At 48.3% G+C, this 13278-nt stretch overlaps 1 protein-coding gene across 1 annotated transcript; it reads right to left on the bottom strand.

Moving 5' to 3' along the window:
- Positions 1-1624: 1624 nt before the first annotated feature.
- Positions 1625-11824, bottom strand: DCK (deoxycytidine kinase). The gene is made up of 7 exons (XM_065837736.2): positions 11319-11824; positions 10106-10224; positions 8332-8525; positions 7620-7767; positions 6106-6221; positions 5581-5680; positions 1625-2861 (listed from the first exon to the last, which is right to left on the bottom strand). The coding sequence occupies exons 1-7, from the start codon at positions 11386-11388 to the stop codon at positions 2835-2837; spliced, it is 774 nt and encodes a 257-aa protein (XP_065693808.1). The 5' UTR covers positions 11389-11824; the 3' UTR covers positions 1625-2834.
- Positions 11825-13278: the final 1454 nt, after the last annotated feature.

Raw genomic sequence — 13278 nt, 5'->3', positions numbered from 1 at the left:
GAAACCCCTTGGCAACAGCAGTCGCACACTGTTCTTTCCTAAGATATCACTTAATTATTACTACACACATTCTTCTTGATCTATGCTGAAGAGTACATGGCGAATTCCTCCTGTGTCGCCTATCTCACAAATAGACTCCTGGAGTCTGTACTTACTGCAAAAAGAACCAAAGCTCAATACCCATCACATTTGATATGCAATTCATTATGAAGTCTGCTTACATAAGCAGAAAATAGTAGAAATAGATAACTGGCATAAAGTTATAGAAAGTTAAGTTCTACCAACAAAATTGACTGCTGTTCTGAGAAGCATTTGTATTAAGAGACCTCAAAAATACTACAAAGAAAACAACTACAGCAACCAAAAATACGATGAGGCAATATTGAGTTTGTTGCTCCCACGTGTACTTGCACAGCAGTTAAAACACTACTGGTCACTATGTGAATCTGTATTCTAACTGGAAATAACAACACCTCTACACCGATTGTTTCCCCGAATTGTGATGACATTCGATGGAAAGAAGCACTTCCAGCCAGTTCCATCAAAGCACCCCTTACCCAGGGGAAAAGAAAGGGACACCGCAGAGACTGGAAAACCATCGCCCCCAAACAGCAGACGGTTCAGAAACACGCCCCGGCGCACCGATCCCGCATTGCGGCAGGCTGCCAGCAGACCAGAGCCAAGAACGAGATACTGACAGGTCCGGAAAGCCGAGGCGCTGCTAGCGCTGCGAGGTCCCAGCGGCCGCGCGGGCAGAACGGCCTAAGGACACCTCCAGTCCTGGGGCTGCTGCGTCCGTCCTGCGCGCAAACCAGCGCAGCTCCACGCGCTTCAGCCCACCGAGCCTCCAGGCCCCGCGCAGCCGGGGGCGGGCAGGGAGCGCGCGCTGTTTCTGCTTTTTTCTCCGTGGCAATTAAAAATGTTCTAATAATTGGTCATGACTTTGCTCCTTCAACCCAAACTCGGCAGTCAGATTCTGTAAGGCTTTCTGGAACGAGATGCAGATAACCTGCCACAGAGTTTGCGTGCTCTGTGAAGGGTTTAAAAGGAAGTCTTTATTGGAACTCAGACTTGTTTACCCCTTGAAATGAGCACCGTCACTCCAATTGCTGTAATTACATCCAACATTTTGACAGCAAAACTGTAGCAATAACTGCACTGTTGGTTAAAATAAGTTCTTACTGTTCAGACTGTTGCCAAGAATGTTTTAAAGGCTTCTACTATGTGCTTCAAGTAAATCTGAACTGAATCATCATCTCTTCCACCTGACCTCATTTCTGGAGCAGAGATGTTCAATCTCTCCTCTCACCAGGCCACCCTGAAGTCCAAACCAAGATCTTCTACCCTACTACTGCCACACTCCATTATTGACATAAATATCATGCAAAACACTTCTACTGATAAGCTATACATATGATAGATTTCTCTATCACATAAGCTCATTTCCCCTACATAAAAAACTGTGAAGCCAGTTGCAGTGTTTCAATCGTCCTAGAGAACCTGTATACCAAATACACCGAGAACACACAATCTTAACTTCATCCGTTGTACTATTATGTACTGGCCATCTACCGCATTATTTCCTTTACGAGACAAGGGAGCCAACACTATCACAGCATCAAAAGTCTTTCCAATCACTTTTATTTTCAGTCAGTGAGAGAACGCCAGCACAATTCCAACCACAAAGGAAAATACTTCATCACACATGAGCAGGTAACACAGGCACCACGGTAAGCTAGAAAATGCTTTACAGTAACATTTTTGCATTCAAAAGCCAGCTGTGCAATCATTCAGAAACGTTTAAAGCAGAACAAAGCAGTTCATAAAACACATTCGGACGTGTACCCTGTGTAGTTGATATTTTCTGCACCTGAAGCCTAAGTGGCTCAGTTAATAACCAAGATGCACCAGAAGAGCAGCTGCTCCGCCAGGTCTCCCGTTTCACCGAGGATGAGAAAGCACAGCCTGCTTCAAACACTGCAGGTCCCGGGTGAGCACCCAGGAGGCCCCGTGAACACGCCAACAAAAGCAGGAAGGCAGCTCTGACGTCCAGACCGCGATTAAGGAAACGTTTGGAAACATGTCATTTACAGATGGAGGCCATTGGCAAGTCTTCCTCTTCCCTCTATGGCAACCACCAAGCAAACACCCTCCTCTGCAGGAAAACAGTAACTGTGGACAACCACAATCAGCTCTGGTTTATTAAGAGGTTAAAAAAAAGGCAACAGCAAACCCGCGCAAACCCCACGCTAGAGAATGGAAAGCCTCTAATATCCTCGTTTGCAGTGCACTATGAAAACAGACACAAAAACTAATTGGATATCTACACAATTTAAGCCACATTTAAATTTGTTTCAATAGGGTGTATTCTGCAAAGAGCATCGAAACTGTCACATGACATTTTTCAATGGCTTCCAATATAAAACTCCAGGTTTTATCAAAACTTCCTCACCAGCAAAAATGGTTATTACCTTTCTCTTCCTCATAGCAATGAGACATCTATTATGCATCAATTCCACTAAAAACACCAAAGAGATCTAAAAAACACTACCTGATTGAAATTAAATAGCTACTAGGCACTAAATACACTTTAAAAATTACAATAATATATTCCAGATGAACTTACTGGTCTGATTAGAAACAGGAGCAATATTTGGGAACTCTCGGAATTTGTGTGCATTCTTTATGTAAGACTGAACAGACCTAGCGGTTTATTTAGCACTGTCCCTCACACCTGAACCAGGGCTGAGCCCTATAAGAGCAGAGGCTGGACTTCACGCTTCGGCGGCACAGATGTTTGGAACAGTGGGGCTCGGCCTGTGCTTCAAAGAGGGTTATAAGGTGCTCAAAAATTCTTTGACCTGCAAAAAGAAACAGATATTGTCAAACAAAGTATTTATGAGCAGAAATACACAGCAAGAATACTTATCTCTCTACTGCTTTATGATTCACTACACGCTACAGAAACGGGAACTGACAGGAATAAACTCAGAGTCAGCTACGCCATTTCTGGTCCAAGAAGACGTTTTCGGCCACAGTACCGTAATCTAGCAAGTGCAGAGAGAGGCGCGGTGGAACGACACTACAGCCCCACATCACAAGGGAACGAGCTCAAAGCAGGTCTCAGCTGAACACAAGGAAGGCAACGATGGCCCCAAAAGACCTGTCATCTGGAAACACCAAGTCACACCCACAGCCAGAACACCGCTCATGTTTTATGTCAACGCACAACCCACTGCATCTAACTAGTACGTTCCTTGGAATCTGAGGTTGGCAAATAAACAATAAAACAATATCCAGCAAAACCATAGTACTTGGAAAAAAAAAACAATACCACAGAACAATGCCCTATGTATGTCAGCTACTGCTGAAGTTGATTTCCAGTATTTGAAGAGCAGCTCAAATGACTACAACTACCTAAAATGTAATACTCAAGTTCTGGCTTGAAGTTCAGGCCACATTTTTTAAAATATAACAACCCAGTTGATACGAGACCCAAGGAATACAGGATCTAGGCACACAAGTCCTATTTCTCAGTGTCAAAACCTCCTAGTAAGTACACTGTGACACAGTCTGAGCTGGGAGCATCGTCCCCTCTGGCCACCCAAGCCCGACTGCTGCGTGAAAGGCATCGGCAACGCACCACGCGAGGCGCTGGTTTTCTTTGGGCAGAGGCTCTCGTACACAAAGCACATCTGTAAACGCTTTGTCCAACTCCTTGAGGTGAAATGGAAACAAATCTTGGATCGTATTCTCCAACTGAGACCCTTCCTTTCCTATTCCACGGCTCACGGAGGTTGAAAAAGAGGTCAAATAAATTCTTTCATGTAGAGAAGGGCAGGGAACACCTAACGGCGCCAACACTCAAAAGGCAGCATGAGAACACCACCTGCCACTTCAGCAACTACCAGCAGTAACAGTGCACGAAGAACCTGACACGTAACACATAGGACAGTGTCAGACCGGTCTGTGAAAGCGAGCAGCACGAGAGACAGGGAAGCACGCAGCCGCTGGGTCCACACTGCCCGCACGCGTGCGCCAGAGGCTGAAGCACCAGCGCGCAAGAGCTCCGGGACTCGGCTGACACCACACCGAAAGGTTAACACAGACAGCTGCGCAGCACTGAGCTCCTGCAAAACCCCTCCGTGGGCGCCTGAGCCCGGCCTTATCTCACCGTGCAGATGGGAAGCATTTTCACTCTGCAGCTGTGATGTCCAGTCATTCCCTCAATTAACAGGCTTTGAAAGAGCAAATATTGTGAAGGCTGGTTATAATCAGGTGAACAGTTCTGCTTCTCAGTGGATAAGCTGAGATCAAAGGACAAAGCTGCTTTTCTCATGAGGTAAACAAGTTATTTCCAAGAGCAGAAAAATGCACACACACCATTCCTAAGGTCTGTGACTCATCTCAAGTACTCAAAAGACAAAATGTCCTCAGCTGAATCCCATCATGATTCCAACACCAGGCACCTGAGCAGTCACAATGTTGATGGTTTGGCCCAGCTTTAAATCTGATATGTAGGTTACACCTTTTGTGCTAAGGGTTAGATGTTCTTAATGCAAACAGAAATGTCAATCTTCTTTTTATACCAAATAGACATTTGGTGCTCTGCTCCTTCAAATAAAACTAGAAAATACTTGAGATTTATATTCTGCACTAAGTTCCTAAGCAAAGTGGAACGCTACGTCTGAAAAGCATTCCCTGAAGTTTCAGACCGCTGCTTTCGAGAAGGACTTGGGAGAACACCTTAATAAACACGACTGAAAGGAAAAACTTCAATGACAGTGCCATTTAATACACAACACCAAAACTAAGCAGCATTGCAGCTGGCTGTAAGACTTTCATCCTCTGAACACAAGTCCATGAAGGAAATACTTTAGGAGGAGGTAAAACATACTACGAAAGGTATTTTTGGAGCAAAGGATCCCTTGGCCTTTGCTGTAATGCCCGTTACTGTGACAGGCTTACCAGAAGAGAGGATAGCCCATATTCTCTCATTTACCTAGAAAAATAACAGCATGGCATTGGCTCACTGTTTTGGATCAGAACGTGGCTGCAGGTTTACTAAACTCATCCTTCCATTTTCCATTGCGGTGTTCTGTACTGAATTTCATAGCACCCGGGATGGCAATTCTGCCATCGATTTGTGCTGTAGGTTTAACACACACGTAAAGACGACCCCAGACTTCCCACTCAGACGTGCGCAGCCTTCCTCTGTCCCCAACTGCCACCCTCATCCTCCCCTGCCCCGGTCACTTTGCACAACACCTGCACCGTGTCAGAAGCAGGACGTAGCACATCGCAGTTCTTTTAAACAGTACAGGGGCTATTTAGACATTACATTTGCAAACAAAGCTACTAGTGAAATTCTTCTCAAATGAGCCTGGAGGTATTTCCTTCCCTGATTTTTATTTTTTAAACGGAAAACTCATGCTGGAAATAGCATGAAGAAACACAGGTTCTGCGTCTAGTCTGACTTCAAAGAATGCTACACTTGGAAATGTAAGAGGTACCCCGAATTTATTTCAACATGCCGGCAATTAACCTAAATCATCAGCTTGTTCTGCTTGCCAATTTTACCTTTTCAGTCATGTGATCGTATCTGTCCTTTTTGCCTTTGAAGTCTTCATTACCGTCTAACGTTAAAATAGGTATTTCCTGGAGATATTCAAAATCCGTTCTGTATGGGGACAGGAACAAAGAAAACGTTACTAGCTGAACAAAGGCATGCATCATGTCAGTCTCCATCAGCATCTTTGTTAAGAACCCCACGAGAAGAACGGCATCTATAGACTACAGCCTGAATTCCCAGCGTGGCTCCGAGGATACATTACTGACTCCTGACCATCCTGTCCCCCAGCACCTATGATAAACTGAACCGCTATTCAGAGCTTGATGTGAAGAGGACTCACGGCACATTGCACATCCTAGCAGTAATTAATTCCATGTAAAGCCACTACTGCTAGGGAAGTGTGAACAGAAATATTCCTGGAATTCAGCTTCACGTATCATAGGAAAAGCTGAAGTTTCACTGGTGGAAAAAGCAGAATGGAACAGCCTTACAAAGACGCACACGTCTTTAGGTAACCATTAAACAAAGCCTACCGCAGTGTCCTGTGCTGAAGCCAACTTTCGTGTTTGTAGTGAAGTTTCTCCAGATATTCAATGGGAATTTCCTGTTCTTCATCTCTTCCACGCAAGTAAATCCTATTTAAGCATTTCTACATGCAAAAGATTAAGAACAAATCAAAAAGGTTGTTTTTGCAGACCTACAGAGAGAAAAAAGGTAAATGCTGCTCTCCATGTCAAATATGACACTCTTCACCCAAGACAAATATTCAACTCGTTCAGCTTTCTTAGGAGCACAGAAACATGACAGCACGTTCAGCCACGGAGCCCACTGACTACACACAAAATACAAGGATCCACGGGAAATGCACAGCACTACTTTGCCACAACAGGGAAAGGCCTCAAACAAACTCGTTATTAACAAAAGGGGAATGACTATTGTGTAAAAGAGCACAGAAATATATGGCATTATAGAGGACATTTCAAAAATCTTATTCAATATTTCTGGCTCTTAGGAACTCAGTTCTCAAACGTAATCTTTCATCGGTTTCTTAATGACAAGTCAATCAAAACTGATTAAAAATGGTTGACTTTCTAATTTAAATATACGTTCTTGACTTAAAAGAAGGGAAAAAAACCCTCAACAGTGAACCCAGTAAAAAGCTTTAATAGAAATTCTAGTATTGTTTACAACAATAACAAAGATGAAAGCATGAAAGCTGGAAGTGTGGAAGTGGCCCGTAAGTTAGTTACTGCAAGTAGGGCTCTTTTAAACTCTTGGTTTTTTCTCTCGTTCACGTGTCTCACTCAAGAGAGCTATTATGTTGTTATCTCCGTTTATAACATATTAGATGCCCAAACATCAAAGCATTGTGCAGAAGCATCGCACGCTGTAACTGCATGTGTCTGGCGCAGCTCCATCGCTCCAGGTGCAAGGGCTTCACACACCCCCAACCAGCTCTGACACGAACCACAAACTGTCACATTCACCAGAGCTATGTTCCTATCGCTGTTTTGTACTTGCGTTTTTTTTAGTGCCAGTGGCATTTTCTGCTTTGCTCATTATATATCCCTTTCTTACAATTAGAAAATCATTATCATCACATTGTATTTAAAAATGCACAGGCTACATTTGAAAGAACACTCTTATTTTAATTATTTCCAGACTGTATTAGCCATTTCCGGTATTGAGGTCTTCGGGCAATAGCACCATGGGCACTCAACACGGATCAGCAGGACTCTCTCAGTGACAGGCCAGCTCAAGGCTCTGAGAAGATGACGTTTCAAGGAGAATTTCTCAACTGTCTCCTTGCCCGAGACATTCAAAGCAACTCCTACAACATACAGCGATACACAAGGACACACAGTTGTCACCTTACTGCAACTGCCTGCAAACATGTTATTATTTCGTAATTAAAACAAGCCTACAGTCATAGCTAAAGCCTGCAATTTTTACGAAAAATAAAATATGGGAGCATAGTCAAAGATCACATTTACAGGCCAGGCATAGACTTGCATTCTCTCTGTGGTCATCAGTTTTCACCCCTCACCTCAGGAGTGGCTCTGAGATAAATGATCCCATCCAGCGCCAGACTTTGACCAAACTGCTCGTTCATCCAGTCGTGCCAGTCTTGGTAAATAGTCCATTCCGTTTCATTCATGCAATCAGACTCATATAAATTAGCTGCAAAAATATACCTGTGAACACAATAATTAACTTGGACACAGTTACCACTTCTTTTGCCCAAAGTACTGCGCACTAACTAGGAAAAGAAGCTGGGCATGGGAATTTTAGAACTTCTTGGATGCACACCTGCACTGGAAATAAAGAGCTGGCATCCTCATCTGTAACTGTGTCTGCTGCAGCTGCGCAAAGCAGTGTCCACAAAAAGCACTGTCGTTTGCAGCCTGCACTTCTGTTCAAGAATAATCTCCAACATTGAAGCAAACAAGACTAAGAGACAAAGAATATTGCTCTTGAGCCTTCTTGGTGCCTGCTCTTCTTCTTCCTGTGAAGGCAAACGTGCACGCTCGAACAACTAAAAAAATACCCCCAAAGAACGAGAAGCTACACATACTTAATCAAGTTATGCAACAAAAAGAGAAATGCTGTCAACAGCAATGAGACAACGATAAGCCACGTCTAGATGTTTCTGGGATTGTGCTAAGGGAGGTAAGGTATGAAACTCAGACGCTCTCTGCTTTTTGTGTTTTGCTGAGCAGAGTTTTGCTCTTCACCTCCAGGACCCCAGCGCAACGCACCTGTCGCTGTAGACAGAGCGCTCGAAGAAGACCGCAGCATCCTCCGCCTCCCTGAGCTTGCCGTCCAGCGAGCTGAGCTGCGCCCGGATCCGGCTGAGGCACGCGTACGTCTGGAACGTGAACGACCACCGCTCCGGCTTCTCATACATCATCCGCAGCACGTTTCCACCGCTCTTCTGTGATGCAGTCAACTCCTGTTTAAGGTAAACCAGAATGGCTTTACTAAGTTAAACACGTTCAGCCTTTATTTCAGGTTTACAATTGCGTCACTCACCTTTCAACCCTATCTGTAAGGCAAGGCATAAATGCAAGTGATGTTATTCCTCCTACACCAATGAGCTGAAAAAGCAACTTTCTGCCACCTACAATTTCAAAACGCTCAAGTACCAAAAAACTCTGTCCACTGTTTACAAACTTAAATAGAAGAATCACATCCTCTCAGTACAAAATTCAACAACTCCGTAGAAAAATCCATGTTCCTTTTACTCTAACAAGTGAGAGTTACATTTTAAAGCCGAGCTCCCTTTGTTTTCACATCTATTCATTACAGTTCCTATGGTAACAGCTGCTGATGCAGCATCTTAAGGTGTGATGATGCTTCCATCCTAGCTGGGAGGCTCAGAACAGAATCCAGGCCAAAGACCTCGAGGCAGCCACTAAAGCCTGAAACCAAAAGCTGCGTGCCTCAGTTCTACTAGAAAACGCAGTCTGTCAAATATGACTGCTTCTGTCTGCATCTTTTTGCTACAGTGAGTTCAAATATTGATATAATTTCAAAAATCTAGAGGCAGAGGTCAACGCCTAGGTGATAGCTGAGGTGATAACACACCAACGTTTTGGCTATTGCTGACCATTATTGCTTTCTCCACTGCCCACGCCGCTCCGCAGACTGCTTCTGCTAGGAGGTGAGCAACTGCCTTTCATCACCCCTCTCTTATCTTCTTCCCTTTGCTTATTCAACTGGCTTCGTACCGATCCACACGTTTTCCTGCTTGCTCCCTGTTCTGTGCTCCACTCTGCTGGGGGTGAGTTGGTGTTCGCGTGGCCACCACACTGAGCTAAAGACATCTTCAGCTTGTTGGCTTGGTTCTTAAAAGAAAGGACTTTCTGTACTCTGGTTTTGTATTTGGATTTACTTTACTAGCCTTCAAAAAAAAAAGAGAGCTGTCTAACTCTGAAAAATCATAGTTGAGCAAGTGGGAAACGTCACTCCTCCACTGAAAGGTCACATTTAATTAACCAAAACGCATTGTACTTCTTTGTCAGGCTAAAAAAGAAAACTCTGCTACAGTTGGTCAAAAGCTGTCTACACGGTGATGACTCTGGCCACCACGCAGCAGCTGCACTGCCAACAGAACTACAGGCAGCTGGCAGGAAAAGCAGCGAGAGCAACGCTTTAGACTTCTTCATTATTTTCTAGACACTTTAGTGAACACTGTCCAGGACACCTGGGCAGCCCCTGGCCCTCACCTGCTTAGCTCCCAGCTGCTAAAAGTAACTTAGAACCCTTTTCCATCCCTTTTCTACAAAAAAGAGACCACACTTTTACTGCTTTTATACTTTAAATCCTGATGTTGAGTAACATTTATTATATAATACACCAAGCAGACTGGAAAAGAGGAACTCCAATACTATGATAAGAATCAGTAAAAACGTTGCTATCACATATATTGTCTACAATGCTCAGTTTATCAGATATATGTGTCTTCTAAAACTAGAAGAGCATTTATCTAATTTTAAGAAAAACGTTTCAGCTGAGGCTCTTTTACTGTACCTCACAATCCTCCTCCGAGCTCTGCTGCACGTTGCACCACCTAGCTACCGGCTCAGGAACAACTTCCCATTCCTCGCCCGCTTGTTTGAGAATATCCACAAAAGTCGATTTCCCTGCAGCTGTAGAAAAAGCATTCGGGAAGAACGGCAGTTAAACAACAATGCCAGTGTCAATAATTAACTACCACACAACTCCGGTTCTACGTCCCATAAATGAGTCTCCCACATGCAAGGACCTTTGACTTGATAACACGCCTGAATCAGAGGCCACAGGGTATCACAGGCCATCAACAAGGCTTCTCTTTTTTATCTTGTACCACACAACACGAATATCAAACTTCACAACATCAGTCATGGCAACCAGGCTCAGCCCACATCAGTTATCTACATTCTAGAAGCTTACATGTGCAATTAGAACACCAAGGATTAAGCTTCTAAGATACTTCGTGGCCCGGTTTCAGGCATGAAGTTGCACTCTTCCCAAGTTATTTTAGAGAAAAGCAAGCAACTGCGAAAGAAACACAGAGTGAAAGGGATGGTTTCCACCATGAATACACAGAGTCGTCCTACATCCTCCAGCACAGAAGTCATTTGTTTGCGGCAACCGAAATAAACAGCTCAGGAAATCTAAAAACACCCAACAGTTAAACCTCAGAGAGGCCAACCCGCCGGTTAAACCACCAAAGGGTGCACAGGTGAAGGAGCTGGCACCCCGGCACCTCCTGTGCTCTGCTCCAAGCACAGCCTCTCGCAGAAAAAAAAAATAATAAAAAAATGAAATAAAAAGTTATGAACATGAAGAACGGCCCATAACTGCCCCGCTCTCACCAGTGAGACAGGCTCGTCCTGTGCAGAGCACCGAACAGGACCGGTCTGACCCCACACTCCGCCTTTACAGCACAGCCCGGAAAGGCGCGGGACACGTTCTACCCACACGCTCAGCGCACCTCTAGAGAGGTCAGCAAGTTAAAAACGATCACGAAACATGCTTTTTTTTTTTCCTCCCAAATCTTGCCGTTTCTATAGCGTTAATCGCTGCGGTGTCAGCGCCACGTTTCCGGAGCTGTGGACTGGTCTGTTCGCACAGCACGACTCGCCCGGTTACCGGAGGCGACCTTACCGGACCACAGCCCCGCTCGCCAGAAGGCGAGGAACCGACGGCGGGGGCGCCCAGACACAGAGCGCGGGGGGGCAGGACCGCCGGGCCGACTCACCGATGTTCCCCTCCACCGCCACCTTCTTGATACGGCCGTCCCGCCGGCCGCGCTTGGGAGGGGTGGCCATGGCGGCGCGAAGCGGCAACCGCCCCGCGCGCGCCGCGCTTCAAATCTGGCGCGCGGTGGGCTGGGCACGCACGGCCCGCGACGTCACCGGCGGCCTACGGGTGAGCGCGAGGGACACGGCGGGAAGCGAAGCGCCCCCCGTCCCGCCCGCGGACGGAGCGAGCGCCGAGGCCAGCGGGCGCGCAGCCGGCAGGGCGGCGAGTCGAGCGCGGCGCTGCGGATGCAGGCGGCGCTGCGGCAGCGGCAGCGCATCGATGGGCGGTGCTCTCGGGATTCAAACGCGATCAAGGTTGGGAGGTTTTCTTGGCCGAAAAGCCTCAGATTCCCCCCAACATCCACCCATCTCCGACCCGGCCACCGCAGCGCAAGAGCCCTTGGTTGTCCCAGCGCCAAATCCAACACAGACGCTCGGATCTGCACGGGGGGCGCTGGCGGGAACGCAGCCGTGACGCACGCGCGCTCTTGCGTCGGGCTGTGTGACGTCAGCAAGCCGCGCGCGGCCCGTGGCAGGTCCCTGCGGGCGGGCGGGGGCTGACAGCGCTGTGCGCCCCCCCAGTGCGGGCAGGACACCCGCACCAACGGGGCTGACAGCGCTGTGCGACCCCCAGTGCCGGCAGGACACCCGCACCAACGGGGCTGACAGCGCTGTGCGACCCCCAGTGCCGGCAGGACACCCGCACCAACGGGGCTGACAGCGCTGTGCGCCCCCCCAGTGCCGGCAGGACACCCGCACCAACGGGGCTGACAGCGCTGTGCGCCCCCCCACCAACGGGGCTGACAGCGCTGTGCGCCCCCCCAGTGCGGGCAGGACACCCGCACCAACGGGGCTGACAGCGCTGTGCGACCCCCAGTGCCGGCAGGACACCCGCACCAACCGGGCTGACAGCGCTGTGCGCCCCCCCCACCAACGGGGCTGACAGCGCTGTGCGCCCCCCCAGTGCGGGCAGGACACCCGCACCAACGGGGCTGACAGCGCTGTGCGCCCCCCCAGTGCCCGGGCAGGACACCCGCACCAACGGGGCTGACAGCGCTGTGCGCCCCCCCAGTGCCCGGGCAGGACACCCGCGCCGCGCATCCCCGCCCAGCACACAACCCGCGGATGGCGGCCGAAACGCGTGTCCCGCCGCTCGCGCCCAGGGGGTCCCTCGGGGCCCCAGCGGATCCACCGCTCACCAGTGCGGGGTCCCGAATCCCGGGGGTCCCGGCCGAGGGACAGCCCCTGGCACCCCGGCTCCATCTCTCACGCACACCGAGCCCCCCGGCTCCATCCCCCACGCACACCGAGCCCCCCGGCTCCATCCCCTCACGCACACCGAGCCCCCCGGCTCCATCCCCTCACGCACACCGAGCCCCCCGGCTCCATCCCCTCACGCACACCGAGCCCCCCGGCTCCATCCCCTCACGCACACCGAGCCCCCCGGCTCCATCCCCTCACGCACACCGAGCCCCCCGGCTCCATCCCCTCACGCACACCGAGCCCCCCGGCTCCATCCCCTCACGCACACCGAGCCCCCCGGCTCCATCCCCTCACGCACACCGAGCCCCTGCGGCTGCAGCGGGGACGCAGGTCAAGTGAGTATTTGAACCCCCAAGCAGCTTTCCCGGTGCACGCAGAGCTGACTTACCACGGCACGGGCGCGCTGGAGTCCCGGGTGTGAGCGGAGAAGACGAGGGAAGCGCTTTCCCGGCCCTGGGGGAGGCGGGAGGGGGAAACAGGAGGTGTTTGGGGAGGAAGAAAGAGAAGAAAAACAAATGGAAAAGAGAGGAAAGAAAAAAGAAAGAAATAAAGTAAAAAAGAAAAACTGGAAGAAAATAAAAAAGTTGAAAAGGAGAAATAAACTAAAAAGAGGGAAAAAAAAAAGAAAAAATAAACCAGAAAATTAAAAAGAAG

Source organism: Patagioenas fasciata, chromosome 4 (assembly GCF_037038585.1).
Source record: "Patagioenas fasciata isolate bPatFas1 chromosome 4, bPatFas1.hap1, whole genome shotgun sequence".
In the NCBI taxonomy this organism is placed as follows: Eukaryota; Metazoa; Chordata; class Aves; order Columbiformes; family Columbidae; genus Patagioenas; species Patagioenas fasciata.
The sequence above is the reverse complement of the archived record's forward strand: the minus strand, read 5'-3'. Positions and strand labels throughout refer to the sequence as shown.